General features: G+C 54.8%; 1 protein-coding gene across 10 annotated transcripts in view; it reads left to right on the forward strand.

Moving 5' to 3' along the window:
• Positions 1 to 15135, forward strand: part of SZT2 (SZT2 subunit of KICSTOR complex) — a 56688-nt gene that overhangs the window by 26191 nt on the left and 15362 nt on the right. For 4 of the 10 annotated variants that reach the window (XM_083846583.1, XM_083846590.1, XM_083846585.1 and 1 more), the window contains 27 exons: positions 121 to 379; positions 1706 to 1871; positions 1954 to 2046; positions 2227 to 2308; positions 2421 to 2702; positions 3051 to 3189; positions 3442 to 3558; positions 3666 to 3729; positions 4071 to 4256; positions 4328 to 4666; positions 4818 to 5007; positions 5391 to 5465; positions 5671 to 5809; positions 6026 to 6146; positions 6389 to 6518; positions 6621 to 6773; positions 6885 to 6987; positions 7361 to 7478; positions 7774 to 7885; positions 8334 to 8452; positions 8847 to 9011; positions 9631 to 9715; positions 12699 to 12887; positions 12987 to 13187; positions 13545 to 13714; positions 13902 to 14062; positions 14459 to 14556. In XM_083846583.1, the coding sequence (XP_083702709.1) occupies positions 121 to 379; positions 1706 to 1871; positions 1954 to 2046; positions 2227 to 2308; positions 2421 to 2702; positions 3051 to 3189; positions 3442 to 3558; positions 3666 to 3729; positions 4071 to 4256; positions 4328 to 4666; positions 4818 to 5007; positions 5391 to 5465; positions 5671 to 5809; positions 6026 to 6146; positions 6389 to 6518; positions 6621 to 6773; positions 6885 to 6987; positions 7361 to 7478; positions 7774 to 7885; positions 8334 to 8452; positions 8847 to 9011; positions 9631 to 9715; positions 12699 to 12887; positions 12987 to 13187; positions 13545 to 13714; positions 13902 to 14062; positions 14459 to 14556 (4056 nt within the window). The remainder of the gene's footprint in view (positions 1 to 120; positions 380 to 1705; positions 1872 to 1953; positions 2047 to 2226; positions 2309 to 2420; positions 2703 to 3050; positions 3190 to 3441; positions 3559 to 3665; positions 3730 to 4070; positions 4257 to 4327; positions 4667 to 4817; positions 5008 to 5390; positions 5466 to 5670; positions 5810 to 6025; positions 6147 to 6388; positions 6519 to 6620; positions 6774 to 6884; positions 6988 to 7360; positions 7479 to 7773; positions 7886 to 8333; positions 8453 to 8846; positions 9012 to 9630; positions 9716 to 12698; positions 12888 to 12986; positions 13188 to 13544; positions 13715 to 13901; positions 14063 to 14458; positions 14557 to 15135) is intronic. The other 6 variants (XM_083846586.1, XM_083846591.1, XM_083846588.1 and 3 more) reach the window with 3 other exon arrangements.

A 15135-nucleotide genomic window follows, 5' to 3' on the forward strand; every position in this document is an offset into this window, starting at 1 on the left:
AGCAGCTCTGTGCTGGGACTTGGAGAAAGCCTGGTTTTTGCTCCCCAGAATAAGGCTATTGCCCGATTCTCGTGGCCTCACATCCTTGCAGTGGGCTTGAGAGCTGTGTTTGATCCGCAGGGCTGTTCAAGAGCCTTCAGCAGTCACACAGCATCAGTTCCCAAGACCTGCTTACAGCCATGGACTACTGCGAGGAGCTGCTCCAGGAGATCGACATCACCAACTTCCTGCTGACAGTGTGCAGCCACGTCCGCTCCTTCCGAGAGAGCCACCAACATTTCCGTATGCACCCCAAGACTGCCAGTTTCCAAGTGGGCAGCATAGAACAAGAAGAGGAGCAGAGCTCTAGGGAACGGGGTGTCTTGGTCTCTGAATCAAGGTAGGGGCCCGCCTTGGTCTTGCTTGTGCTCTGAACGTTGGGCTGGGACAGATCAAGCATCAGCTGCTGCTTCTAGGAAGGATGTCGTAGGGCAGGTGTTAAAAGAGACATGTGTAGGAAAACATATTTCCACTGGAATATGCCCCTAGTATGTCATCTACCAGGACCTTCTTGTTTTTATGATCTCTGGTGACGTGCATCTTTTACCTGTCCCTTGTAGTCTTAGCTCGTAAGTCCCAACTGGCCTGGGCTGGAGGGCAGTTTGTCTGCAAGTAACACTCTCAGGTTCGTTGTTTCTGGAGAAGTTGTGTGTCTCCTGCTGCCTGACTCATCTGAGATTTGCTGTTGACTCTGGTGAACAGGACAGGTGACATCAAGCTTTATCCTTTGATCATAAACTTCTGTCCTGCTAGGATATTTCTGAGGTTTGTGTTGCCTCTGGAAACCTAAGGAGGGAGAAATACTCTGCCTTACTATGCTGTGTGTTGAAGAAACATTCTAAGTTCTTCATCCTCTGTTTGCTCTTGACTATCCTTGGTTCCTTCATGTGAGTTCACTAGAATTTGTTGAGAATCCCCAACCCTATTTCTTCTTACGTTGTAAGTCAGCAAGATGGGGCTCTGTTTTTGAAGAACGTTCAGTGTTTGGATAGTCCAGTCACTTTGTCAAGTGCAACTTTCACACAAAGAAACTGCGGAAACTTTTCTTGGTTTATAAAACACAATCTGAGTTGGGATTGGTGATTATAATAAACATTTCTGAAGGATGTATAGCTTGTGATCTGCCATCTGTATTACTAATTCGGGCACCTGGCAGTACTTTGACCAGCCTTCATCCCACTCCCCAGATCACTTTCTCTGAGTTGTAGGGACCGATTCTGTCACAGGGCTGATGCGTGCGCGTGGGCCTGAGCTTTGTGCTCTCTGTGCTGCCAAGACATTAGGAATGCTGGCATGGCAATATTTGCTGTGAAACGCCTTGAACTGGGCTTTGGGAATTCACGCTGCTCCAGGCTGATCTTATACTCAGCCGCTTGTCTCTGTTTCCCAGGGAGGGGATAGCGTGCTGCAGCGTAAGTGACCACAGGATTGGTGTGGTTCAGCTGCCTCTGGCCTGGCTTCAGACAGCCTGCATGCTTATCTGGGTTCGTGGGTGGGAGGAGGGCTTCTGGGGCTGCACGGGTGGGGACTGTGGGGACATACGAGTCACCTTGTGTTTACGCAGATGAGGTGTGGGGAACTGTGAGGTGGGATGCTTGCTGGGTAGATAATGCATATAACTACTGCTTCTTGACTTGCCTGTCTGACCTGTCCACGATCCTTTCAGTGCGGAAATGGAGGACTACAGTGAGCAGGACTCCCATAATGTTGCTAGCCCCACGGAAGAGCCGAAGAGCAGTGTGGGCACCAGTTGCTGTTCAGAGTTTCCCCTTTCACTGCTTGAAATTGGACAGCCCTGCCAGGCACACCCTGACCTGCATAAAATTATCCAGGTGAGGATCATGGGAGCTTGGCTTGGCTCCCACAGGACAGTGGAGTGGAATGTCTGCCTCATGTTTGGGATTTCTCTTTTAGGAAAAATTCCTGGAAATTGGAAGTTTACATTTCAAGCCAGTGCCATCAAATCCTCACTATTTCTTCTACTGCCCACCATCAGCCAAGAAGGAGGTAGGCGTGGTGCTGCCCTGGCAGGCACCTAGTCTTTGTGGAGTGAAGTAGCTTTACTTGCAATCAGATGTGGATTTTAGGCTGGTGGACTCCTGGGCAGACTGAGCCCTTGGAGGGCATCAACAGCCTGCTTCACTGCCTGGCATGGTTCTAGTACCTGCCCTCCTCCTCTCCCTTCAGGAAGAGGCATCCCGGGATCAGACAGACAGGAAAGGCAGTGAGGACATGGAGGGATCAGAGGCAGAACTGGCAGCTGAAGAAGGTAAAATTTGCTTGTTCTGTCCTGGAGAAGAAGGTATCTCGCTGTGGTAATGCCTATCAGAGCTTGGCTGTGTCTGGTGGGGTCTCTGCTAACAAGGATCCTATGTCAACAGGAGCCGTGTCCGGGTGCTGCATTGCCACGGAGAGTGACCCGGAGCTGGAGGTGGAGTACCGTGAGAAGCTGGAGCATGAGTTCCCCGACACGGATTCCCTCTCAGATTCCAACACAGTGAACCAGGATGACGACTCCTTCAGCGTGCTGGGAGGGGACTCGCTCAATGAGCAAGAGTTCCTGGAGCAGGAGATGCCCCCGCTCTTTGTGCACCTCACCTGCTCAGTGAAGCTGCGTAGCCAGCACAGCTCCATGCCTGTGCAATCCCTACCAACTTGTCTAGGTAAGCGCAAGCCTTGCTGTGAAGTTGCAGGGCACTAGGGCATTTGTGGAGTCCTGGCTGGGGGAGCACCCCTGGAACAAACATGCCGTGTCCTGAACAGCACTCTCAATGGACTAGCCCTACCTGTACTGGAGCCCCCACGGTCTCCTAGCATCAGACAAGGGCTGTGGTTTAATTTGCTGTGGGTTTAATTATGGAATGATCATGGAGGATGGTGATGTTCTTGAGCCTGCCCAGGTGTGGGACAATAGCCACCTCTCGCAGTCTCTGTACTTACTGGCAGGCTGTGTGTGTGTGTAAGCAGAGCTGTTTGTTGTATGATCCCCTTCATCTGGGATCTCTCCTCAGGGGAAGTTCTGGGCTGTCTGGAAAGCTGCCAGGGCTTGAACACTATTGATTTGGGGGACTTGTGTGTGACACTGGACATCTTTGTGCTGACGCTACCCCTGGAGATAGAAGTTGTGAATACGGACATTCTCCACAACAGGTAGGTGGAGAGAGGCCCAGCCTTTACCCATCCTCTGCCTGCCCTTCCCAGCAAGACAGTTTCAGGTCCTCTCTCCGTACTGAGACTGGGGATTATCTTCCTCACAGAGCCTGCCACAGCCCTCAGAAAACTAAGTTTTTTCCAGGATAGTCTCGCCTTTTAGAGGGATCCTTTCTTTTTCCTCTGGAGACTGTCTGTTTATCCTCTCTGGCTCAGAAGCTGATGCTCAGCGTGCTCTCTCTCCTGTGGCAGATGCACCTCAGAGAGCAGCGTGTCCTTCACCCGCTCTCCTGGGCAGCCATCCTCTTTCCGGTCAGATGAGGATATCATGCACAACTTGGACCGGCTCCCGTCCACAGGAGATGAGAGGTATGGTGCTGCAGCTTTTTGTGAGCTCCTTTTGCTGCTTAAGGGCTTCACTATGGCAGCTGCATGAATGAGAACGACTGATGGATTATTCTTGTGCTATTCCCTAGGCACCCTGCACTTTCCAACCTCCCTGGAGTGCACAGGCAGGCGATTGAAGCCACTATGAATGAGGTGAGGCAGCCTTGCCTGTTGCTTGCTTCTAACTGAAGCAATTTGCCACAGCACACAGTTGCTGCTCCGCACTTCCTAGCCTGCTCCAGGCTGTAGCCTCTGTCAACTGAAGTGACTTTGCTTGTATCACACAGGCCATTGGCCTTGTGCTGCCCCAAAATGTGGGACTACCCTGATAAAATTCTTACTCCAGTTGGGGTGGGGTGGGCAGAAGTCTCTTCCAGAACCCTTTTCTTAGGTACAGTAAGAAGGAAATGAAGAATGTTGGGACTTGGGTGAGAACTGGGGCAGCCTTGCAGCTGGAGGTGACTTAGATTGCTCTGTGTCCCTGCTCTGCTCAGATTCGCTGGCTTCTGGACGATGAGATCGTGTCTGCGCTGCGCCACTCACAGGTCATCAGCACCTCCATCCTGCACCGGGTGGCCTCCCACATCTACAACTCCAAGGGGCGGCCCAGCTGCCACAGCGAGGTGGTGCTGCTCCAGTTTGTCTTTGGACCCGAGCACTCGCTGGAGAAGTTCAAGGAGGTAAAAGAGGGAGCCCTGAGGCAGTGTCCTACCCTTAGTTAGCGGGTTGCTTATTCTTCCCTGTGTTGCAGGAGTTCAGAAGGATGGCTCTACCAGGCTACGTGCTCAACGCAGAAGGCAGTGACTACCACTACATCTCCATCAGCCGCCTGCACTCTAGACGGGCAGCCCCAAACCCAGCAGGGACACCGTGCTTGCAGCAGCAAACCGGAGGGAGCACCAGGACAGCCCTGGGCCAGGCGGGCCGGGAGGGGAGCAGTGAAGCAGAGGCAGAGAGCTCCGAGCTGCACCATGCAAGCTGTGCCCTCCCAGAAGAAGCCCAGGGTCTCTGGGGGTGGCCAGAGAGTGAGACGCACGTTGTGCCAGAAGCTGGAAACCCTGTAGGTGGGGGCAGCCACATGCAGGATGAGGTGAGATACACTAAGGTGGTCTGTCGGCGGGAAGGTGCGGGACCTTCTGCCAACTGAAGGTAGAAGGATACAGGAGGGTGATGTGCAGGGAGTTGTTTGGGTTTTGTGCCTCTTTTTCTGGTCATTTTTTGCAACTTTGGCTTGCGTACAGGTCACAGGAGAAGCACTGAGCCTTGAGCAGAGCAGAGCACCTGGCCATGACTCCCTGGAGGAGACAGCTCTGGAGACAACCATACAATCCCTGCCGTCCTCGTCTTCTGAAAAGGGCAACAGTGAGAAATCACCGTTAGTGACACCGTCTGCAGCAAGCCTAGTTGAGTCTGTAACACAGGGCAGGGAAGGTAGGAGCTGCAAATGTGGGCAAGATGTACCTCAGCCTCATAAGCTGTTAAGGGAAGGGCCCAGTTTTGGCTGTAGTGTATGAAACACGACTGTTATTCCTTTTCCAGTCCCCAAACACCAGAATCAGCGCTCAGGGCTACTAGTCTCCCCTTCCCTTGCCAGGGTGCAGGCAATTTGCTGTTTAATGTTACCTGGGTTAGTCTGTGCTGCTGCACTGATATCCGTAATGACACGAAATTCCTGGTGTTTCCAGTAATGGCTGCATGAGGCCTGTTCCCAGCGCTATGTTCCCCAGCGCTGCCTGTCCGTAGCACTTCTCTAACACGTGGTGCGTGCAAAGGGACATAGCAAGTGCTGTCATCAGCTCCTCTTCCCTTTGCAGGCTCCAGCAAGCAGCGTCCCAGCCGCGTGCAGAGCCTTGTGTCAAGCCAGGGCAGCATGGACTCTGACCACCTGGGTGAGTTCGGTGCTGGCAGCAGCAGCGTGCAGCCAGGCGCTGGCAGTGAGGCGGCAGCGGGGGGACACGGGGGGCTGTGTGCCTGGGCTGGGCTGAGCCCTGAGGACGGGGCTTGGGAATGGCTTTAACCTCGCAGAGCTTGCTCTTCCCGGGGGGGAGGCTGGCTTGCCAGGCGGCCTGGGACTGAAGTGAGGATACGTTGCAGGTTACGATGGGGGGAGCAGTGACTCCGAGTACGAGGAGGCGTTAATGAGCGACCAGGAACCCAGGTGTCCCCTCATGCCGGACTTCTGGCTCATCATAAAAATTGAGCAGGACCGAGTGGAAGTCTATTACCACACACGGTAAGGAGGGTCCTGCTGTCTGGCCTTATTGTCGCTCGCTCGTCTCTGTGGGCAGGATCTCCTTCCTGCCCTGTGTGGGTGGGGAGCTGCAGGACTAGACTGGTACTCCGTATGGGGAAAGCCACCATCCTTCCCCACCATGCGTGTGCTTTCTGCATACAGAGAAAGGTGCTGTCCAGGTGTCCTACTGACCCCTCTCTCCCCTTCCCTGTAAAGCAGCCTGAGTGTGGAGAAGGCAGCATCAGCAGAGACAGAAGAAGAGCAGCCAGGGGAGTGCCAGAGTCTCAACCAGATGGTGGTGAAAAAGATCAGTGAAATCTGCAGAGTTGTCAATCAGGTAACAAATTGCAGAGGACAGGGGTAGAGCTGCCAGTCATTAGATGGCTTAGATGAGAAGGGACCTCTGGGGTTTGTCTGGTCCGGGCCCAGCTCTGAGCAGGGCATGGGAGCCAGTTCAGCAGGTGGAGTCCCAGCTTGGGGGTCAAAGGAAAAGGGACTCTGTCTGGCCCTAGGCCCTCCCTGTTGCTGTCTTGTGTGGCTGCGGAAACAACAGGACTTGTCTTTTCTCATCTGTTACAGCGCTTGCTGCTGCAGGACTTGCATGACAGCCACATATGCAACTCATTGCTGGTGGCAGAGAGCGAGGAGGACATCTGGAAGAGTGAAACTCCCTATACTTCCTACAGGCAGCGTGTCTTGCCCACAGATGGTACGAATACTCTTTTTGGCTCTGCCTCAGCAGCAGTGCAGCTGACTAAAAAGACAGTGACTTCAGTGTGATGGCCATGACTACTTGTTATTTTCTTTGCAGATTACTCGGTAGAGGAGAGCTACCAGCCCCGGGACTACCTGGCTGCCACCATGCAGTTCATGCCAGGGCACTTTGCTTGTGACGTGGTGTGGAGCACGCTCATCCACGTGCATTCACGCCTCAAGATGGGCCCCAACATGGGGGTCTCGCGAGGTGTGTACAGCCCAGGCTCCTCCTCATTCTGTGTGTCAAGAGTCTGGCTTCTGGCTGGATTGGCACGACAGGAGGGTGTGTGGGATAGCTAACGTCCCACGTTGCTCACAGCTATCCAGGCGCTTCGGTCGGTGCTCAACGCCTTCTCCGTGGTGAACAGGAAGAATATGTTTGTCTACCAGGAACGTGCCACTAAGTCTGTTTTCTACCTCCGGTAAGAAGTCAGCTTGACTTGTTGGCGTGCCCCTGCCCTGCTACGTGTGTTGCACCAGGCTGAGAGCTCCTTGGGGCAGGAAGTGTCTACCCAGCCTCGGGGACCCTGCTGTGACCCAAGCAGCAAATGTCTGGTTTCTGATGAATCAGAGTCATGTCAAACCAGACCCCTCCTGCTCTTCCTGCACTAAATCTTTACCCGGAAGGAAAAGTGTTGTTATGTGAGGGAAACGGAGCAATTTTTGCAAAAGCTCTGTGCTGTAAGGACTGATTCCTGGGAATTCCTCAGGGGAGAGTAAGGAGGATGTGTATCTTCTGGTATGATGCTGCCATTCTTGGGAAGGGAGGCTGACACGTCTTCCTCCTATATTCAGGCTGACTGAAACCACGTACAGTGGGAAGGTGTGGGAAGCAGAGAGCACCGTTAATCCAGCATCTCGCTCCCTGGCACTGACACGCAGTCAGGAGCCCATCTACACTGAGGATCTAACAGTGAGTGCTGCTCTCTGGGACTGGATGTGGGTTTTGGTCACAGAGTACATGCGTGGAGTAGAGGAGAATGGGTGTTTGGGGAAAAGGGGGAACTTGGTAGTTCCAGCTACCTGGATTTTAAGTAGGGTAAAATTTATATTGCCGATGTGTGTTGGGGGGGGCAGCAGTAGGGGTTTCTGCCTGACCTTGCTGACAGGTATGGGTGGTGCTGGTTCAGGGATTCACATGGAAACTGCTTTCATGCATCTGGGTTGGTTTTTTTTTGTGTCTTTTTTTTTTTCTTTTTCCTTTCCAGGGCTCTCGTTCCTCTCTGGACACAGCCTCGTGCCGTAGTGTGGACTCTGCTCGCCCAGTGGGACAGGTAGACAGGCACATCCAGTTGATGGTCCATGGAGTTGCCCCAGCAGGTAAGCATTACAAAGCCTGGCAGCAGATAGACTGTGCTGCTGCAAAGCAGGGGAATGAAGCTCTGGTCTTTGCCCTCTTTGCTTGAAGAATGAAGAGAGAACGTCCCTCCTGAGCAAGCTGCTCTTCCTTAGCCCAGAGCTGCTCTCCATTCTGCCTGGGTGGAAATGTGAGGAAAGGACCGAGGGCCCATGATAAGACCTCTTGCAGACCAGGTGGCTTATGCCAGCTTTCCCTGTGCAGAAGTACATTTGCCTTTACTTTGTCAGCAGTCTTTTGTGATCAAAAACAGGTGGAAAATGACGTCTGAAGAAGTTGATGGTGGGGAAAGACATGTTTCCTGTGAGAAGTGTTTGTGAGGGTGGTGCATTCTGGACAGGTATAGGGAGGTGGCTGTGGTCATAACCAGATGAAGTGAAAAAGTTGCATGTTCCTCTGCTTCCTTGTTAGGGCCTGAGATCACAGATGAGTTGGTAAAAGTGCTGCGCAGGCGCCTGGATGAGGCCACCCTGGATATCATCACTGTGATGCTGGTGCGGAACTGCAAGTTGACCCCAGCAGATGTTGAGGTATGTACCAGGATAACCCCTCTGCTCGTCCTGTTGCACGTCCCTCTTTCCTCCTTTTTAAGTCTCGGCCCCTCCTGCCCCAGGCAGGGAAGGCCAGGGCAGTCAGCTGCATCCCATCCCAGCTCCAGCGCTGGCTCAGTCTGGCATTCACAGACGTACACTCTGTGTGGGTGCCAGGGTAGTTGGTGGGATCACCTCTGCTGGGTTCACAGCATGGCAGGCCTCGCTGTGAATACGCATGGAGCATTGGCCCCCATGTCTGTCTCAGGGTGCTGTCTGGGCTCTGCACACTGTGCTCTCCCTTTGTGTACCCAGCTGGTGTCATTCAGATGCGTATCAAAGCCCCAGGGCATCCTGCTAGACTCAGCTGAGTTTTAAAGCCTTCTCTCTGCAGTTTATCCAGCCCCCTGGGACGCCGCCCACAGAAGTCCTGCAGTTTGCACTGCCACCTTCAGCTCTGCCTTGGCTGCCTGCAGTGGCCTACTACCTGCGCCAGAACCTGCTCATCTTCCTGCACACCCCAAAGTACACGGACAGCAATGTGGAGCACCACTTCAAGGTGAGGAGAGCGACAGCTTGCCCAGCTTCCACCTGCTGCTGGGGGGTGCTCGCTGGGGCAGCTCAGCTCCTGTGTTCCCAGCTCTGCCATGTGTCGCTGGGGAGGAATTGACACTGAATAGTGAAGCCTGGAGGATTTGTGCAGGACAGCAAGCAGATCCTGTTTGGCCTGGTGTAAAAGTGGACAGGCCTTGCTTTGTCTCAAGTAGTCACTTGCTGTGCAAAAAGTTGCAGCCACAAAGCTCGTGCCCACAGTCTTCTCCCAGGAGCACAGGAGGAGACCCCCTTGCAAAATTGAGCTTGGTTCCTTGCGCGGCCAGGCTCTAAGGACTGAAACATCAGGGTTAATAAAAGCTTGGGAGCAGCTACCCACTCCTTCAGAGCATGGCCATAGCAAGGATAGAAGGTGAGGCCAGATGTGCAGTGCCTTAAAACACTGCGTAGAGCTGTAGGAGCATCCTTCTGCCAAACAGTAGCCAAGACTGTGGTGGTAAGTGGTTTTTAAGTAGGTAAGGACTGCTTGCTTTGTGCCAGGGGATGAGCTCTGCACGTGTGGACCTCTGCTTCCAGTCAGTGCAAGTTCTTTAGTCTCTGTCACTTTTCTTTCTTGCCCCCTTTAGCACTACTTCAACCACAGTGGCAGTGTCCCTGACCAGGATCTCTATCTGTACAACAAGCCGGGTGGCCAAGGCACTGGTGGCAAAGGTACTGTGCTCAACTTTTTTTGAAGGCGGGTATAGGGCTGTGCATTGGGGAGCGACTTCCCACATTGGAGAGCTCTGACTGAGGAGGGCGAGTGTCAGGGTGGCGTGTTTCTCCAATGCCTAAGGGATGTGCAGGGTGAAAGGATATGCAGGGCGTGTGCTTGGGAGGCTGCAGAACCATGCATCAATTGTAGAATTGAGCTAAGGAGTCCCCCAGAGCGACTTGCTAAGCTTGGCCTGTTGCTGTAGGAAGCAGCTCTAGATTGCAGCTGCTGGGGGGCAAGGCATAGCTAGTGGCACAGTTGTGGGGGCAGTGCCTTTGCTCTTTCCTGGGGACTGCTGGAGGAAGGATTGGATAGGGCTAATCCTGCAGCACGCTGTCATGTCGTGTTGTGCCAAGGCCATGTGGTCTGTTACCTGGCCATCGTGAGTCTTGTTGTGTCCCTTGTGCACAGTCTGAATGTTCTTCTGTTATGTAGGTACCATGTCGGACCTTGTGCAGCACCTCTTTCCACTCTCCCACTTCCAAGGTAGCACCTCTGGCTCCAAGTACTACTCTAGTTTCCTTTCTCATGCAGATCCTTGGTCCCTCTGGTCCCTGCTGTTCTTGTTCCCCTTGTGCTGTGGCTTCAGCTCTGACTCCTCTGTGTGTTTGTGTGTGTGTCCATCCAGCTGAGGCGCCGTTTTCTTGCTGGCTGGGTAAATGAGCAAACAGAATAAATGAGCAAACAGAACAAATGAGCAAACAACCTGCTTGCAAGCAGTGAGCTTCAAAGTTCTACACCCCTTTTCCCCCGCAGGCCTATATGGCCATCTCATCCCTGAGAAGGACAGGGATTGTAATCTTCCAATTGCAGTTTCAAGCTTCAGGGCGTAGCACCATCACGCTCCCAGTGGCTCTGCCCTGGGCTGGGGGCTGCCTTGCACACCGAAGGGCTGGAGTGACCGGGCACCTCTAGGCGTGTACTTTTTATTTCAGAGTCTGGATTGGAGGGGGCTTGGAGAGCCCTTCCTAGCTGGGAGGTTGCAGATCACTTGCACCCCAACATCCTCGCAGGGTGCGATGGATGAATGCGTAGCCAAACGCCAAGGCTCTGGGCAGGAAGGTTTTCAGCAGCCCTCGCTGGCTTACCTCTTCCCATAGCCGCACAGCTCAGGCTGTGTCCATCCTGTCAGGGCTGTTTCTTACCTGTTGCATTTCTGCTTCTCCGTGCTCCTGCGACAGAACTGGAAGCCTTGTTCCCTGCAGCGGGGAAGGAAGCCTTCCTGCTGCCAGGGCAGCAGCAGCCGTCGGCTCTGCCCCAAGGGACTGAGCCTGCTGCGGTGCTTGGCGCTTGCTTGGCAAACCAGCTCCCCTCGGGAGCACGTGCAAACGAGCATCTGCTCCTGTGGCTGCTGACCTGGCCTGCTTGAAAGCACTGCTGTGGGTCCTCCCTCTCTGGAGCACGTGTCCTAGCATGAGGAGGACGTGGGATGTTGTGCTGGGCTGTTGTCATCTCCTCGCTTCAGGTGGACTGAAGCGGAGTGGAGCTACGGGAAGGGCTGTGGTCTGGAGGCCTGCCAGAGAGGGGGAGGCTGGGGGGGCTCAGTGCAGGAGTTTATCCAGGAGGAGGGGAAGGTGACTACCTGGTCATAATTGGTCTAATTGGTCTACAATTACCTGCCTCAAGAAGAGGCTAATGAGCATCCAGTGTCATTCTGGGGGGCCTGGGGCTTACTGTCAGGCCAGACAGATGAGGATTTTTTGCCTTTCGCTAAGGCTCGTGACTTTTACTAGGCTCATGATCTCTAGCAGCACTTACACACTGTCACATGGAGCATATTTGCAGCTCCTGATATTTCTGTATTGACACCTAAATCCCAGAGAGCTGCTCTGCTGCAGCAAGAGGTTATGTGAGGCAGGAGGGTCTTGAGTGAGGCTCCAAAGGGGAATGAGGCTGGGTGAAGTCCTGGTCCCCTCTTGCTTTGATATTTAGGAAATGATAAACTTCCCCATTGGTTGCTGGATAAAGGGTTGTTCCTGTGCCTGTCTAGGGGAGAGACGTGTCAGAGGCTGGTACAGAGCACCTGTGAGATAAGGCAGCTTCTTTACTTTTCTTTAAGTGGAGTGGTGCTTGTAGATTAAGATTTCCTCAGCGTGAATGCAGGTATGCTGCACTCTTACTTGAATGCCCACCTCCCTCTTTTGGGAGCAACCCTCTCCATCTCAGTTCCCTCTCATTTTGGCATTTCTTGGAGGATAGGGTGCTGCAGAATTTATACTTCATTAGGAAGGATGGAAACCAGGTTGTTTGTCTGGTTAGGCCTGGGCACAGGCTGCTGGGGCTGGGTTTGTATCTGCATGGAGAGAACGCCCATCCTGCGCTCCCTGCCATCGACACCTCGGGACAGCTTTGCCGTCCAGTCCCGAGTGCTGGCTCAGTTGGCTGGGGAGCTTTGGACCTTACAGCTCCATCCCCACTGCTGTTCCCCTGGTATCCTGGCCAGGAGATGGGCTGTGGGGGGTGAGCTCCCGTTTTGCTCTGCCCCCCAGCTGTGCTGATGGGAATGTGGGGAAGGCACCTCGTCTGTAGGCATGTGCGGTGGGAAGCAGGCCCTGAGCGTAACCTGCGACAAGGTGTTGTGTGTAGTCTTCCTCTGCAAGGAGCCTGTGAGCCCAGAGAGGGTTGTTGGAGAGTATCTGGGCTCTGTCTGTACGCTGTCCCTTGGGAGGATAGGGATGGTGAGCCCCATCCCAGAGGGATGCAGGAGGGAGATTCTCGGGGTGATGGGGACACCCTGTGCCAAACACCATGCTTCTTACCCTGCCTCCTGATGAACACAGCTAGTCGCCTCTCCCCTGGCTGCTTCCCTTCCTGCCCTGTGCACCCGTGGCACTGTGAAACCCAAGTGGCCGGAGGACGATCCCAAGCCCTGGTGGGCAGGCGTGGGGTGGCCACCCTGCTCCTTGGGCTGACGGGGGCTGCCTCGGGCTCTCCCCACAGGGATTGCGTGCATTGCCCTGACGTTTGTGGACGAGAACGGCAGCCCCACCGCGCTGCCCCACGGGGAGAGGCCCGACCCCCTGAGGATGGCTGCTTCCTCACCCGTCACGGGCCTGCTGCAGGAAGCTGACTTCGAAAGCCTCACTGCCGTTAGCAAGCACCAGCCTGAGGCCGGCACCCTGCCTTCAGGTAGGCAGTGAAAATTACTGATTGCCTGCTGCCTCTCCAGCCCCCGGGGCGCCTCTGAAGGCTGGGGGTGCAGAGCCACACAGGATTGTCTCCTCCCAGCAGAGCCCTGCGTGCTGGTGCGCCTGGACATCTGGGAGAAGGGCAACATCAGCCTGCTGCAGCTGTCGGAGAAGCTGCGCGGGGCCCTGCGCCACGCTCTCTGCGACGCCGTCATGGAGTTCCTCGTGCTGCCCGCCCCGCTCTGCCTGGAGGCCGCCTGCCCCCTGGCTGCCACCGACGTGGAGGAGCTGAGCTCTGCGGGTGAGAGTGGGAGGGGATGGGCACCCCGAGCCCCCCACCTGCCTTGTTTCTCCTCCCTGTGGGAGCTCGGCTGGTGCTGGGAGGGCGCTTGGGCTGGGGAGGGAGGAAGCCACTGTCCCCTCTGCCAGCTGTGCTGTGTGATGTCCCAGGGGAGAAGCGACATAGAAACAGGGTTGGAAGAGATCTTTAGAGGTTGATCTCTGCTCCAGAAGACTGAAGGAACTTTGCCAGGTGTTGCTGAGGGCTCCCTCCCTTCTCTCCATCCAGGCTGTGGCCAGCCATGGTGGGGTACATAGGTACACACGTGAACGTCACAGTGGGGGGCTCTGAAGCATCTCATTTGCTCTGTCTCCACAGGAGGCCTAAGGAGGACCATGTCAGAGACCAAGGGCCTGGCCCTGAGTACCAGTGGGACTGGCAAGAGCTGTCCTCCGCCCTTGCAGTTCACAACTGCCCCTGCAGCCAGCCCCGGGGAGCCAGTGACACCCACAAGCAAGCTGGGACGCCGCAGCTTCTGGGATATGCTGGTAACACTGCTGAGGGAGTGGTGGGGAGCAGGGCCTGCAGCTCCTCATGGTATTTTAGGCCAGGAGGGACAGAGGAGGGATCTGGCTGGGGTAGGGAGGCCAGGCTTGGTAACCAGGGTGTTTGAGATCAGGGCAACAGCTGGGCTGTGGATATGCAGAGCCTTAACCCTGCACCACTTCTTCGTAGAGCAAGGCAGAGTCTTCAGAGCTGGGCAGCCCCAAGACTACTGATGACATTGTGCTGGAGAGGCCAGAAGAGGCTCGCACAAGGCGGCGACACAAGACCGAGAACGTCAAGCAGCACTTGAGCCAGGATCGGGCCACAGCTGAACTGGAGCAGGCACAGAGGTGAGTATGGTCTGTGGGCCAGGCAGCTGGGGTGTCGCTGTGCAGAGCTCCCCAGCCTGACATCCCCCTGGCTATTCATGCATCTCAACCCTCTGGACCACGTCCTCGTTCCTTGCAGTGTCTCCCTTGCACAGCCAGCTAGGGGAGCTGCCTGCCACACACAAAGCCTTGATCTGTGTTGGTGCTGGGAGCACAGCTGGTTCTCCCTGCCAGAGATCCCTTTCCCACACAACACCTATGGCTGCCGACCCCAGGGACAAAACTCAAGCACTATAGCAACCCGAAAAGGGGATTCCTTGGGCTCTGCTTGAGCTGGGAGGGAACCACTGCGCCTTTTTGCCTTTGCTGCTGTTGACTTTGCTCTTGTATAATGATGCTGCCCTTCTCTCCTCCCAGGCGCCGAGCCTGCCAGTTGGAAGAAGGGGACGTGGGCACCATGCACCCGCTTTTCAGTCAAACCTGCCAGCAGTGGATGGCATTCATGAACCACCTGGGTATGTACCTCAAGCCACAGCAGCTGTGGAAATGATGGAGCTCCCAGATGTAGTAGGGAGAGAGGATCTGAGCCTCTGAAAACACTCTGGGACTGAGAAGCTGCATGGGAAGCCCCCACCCATGCAAGGAGGGAGAGGAGGAGGCAGGCAGCAAACTGGAAGAGGGATGCCCTTCAGATAGTGGGATCTGGGTCTTTGTGGCAGCTGTGTTGCTGCTTTCTGAATACTGCCCACTCCAGCATCTGTCCTCACACCTCATGCTGGCAAGGCAGAGCTGTCCACCTTCTCTGATGATGAATAAGCCAGGAAACAAGGAGTGTATGGGGTAATAAAGTGCCAAGCTCAGGGCATGTGGGAATTTTATTGCAGGTGTGACTTCAGGACAGAACCTGAAACAGGGATTATTTCATCTTTTATCTTTTCTTGTATTCATTGTTCTACAGCTCTGCCTCTGCTCCAGGCAAGGCAGGAACTTGGCCTGCCCTGGGCAGCAGTCCTGCAGCGGGCCCCCCCTTGGCCTTCTGCGCTGCCAAGGACAGGGCTTGGAAGTCCTGGGTAAGTCCAATAGTGCTTCTCCCC

Source organism: Anser anser (assembly GCF_964211835.1).
Source record: "Anser anser genome assembly, chromosome: 8".
Classification (NCBI taxonomy): Eukaryota; Metazoa; Chordata; class Aves; order Anseriformes; family Anatidae; genus Anser; species Anser anser.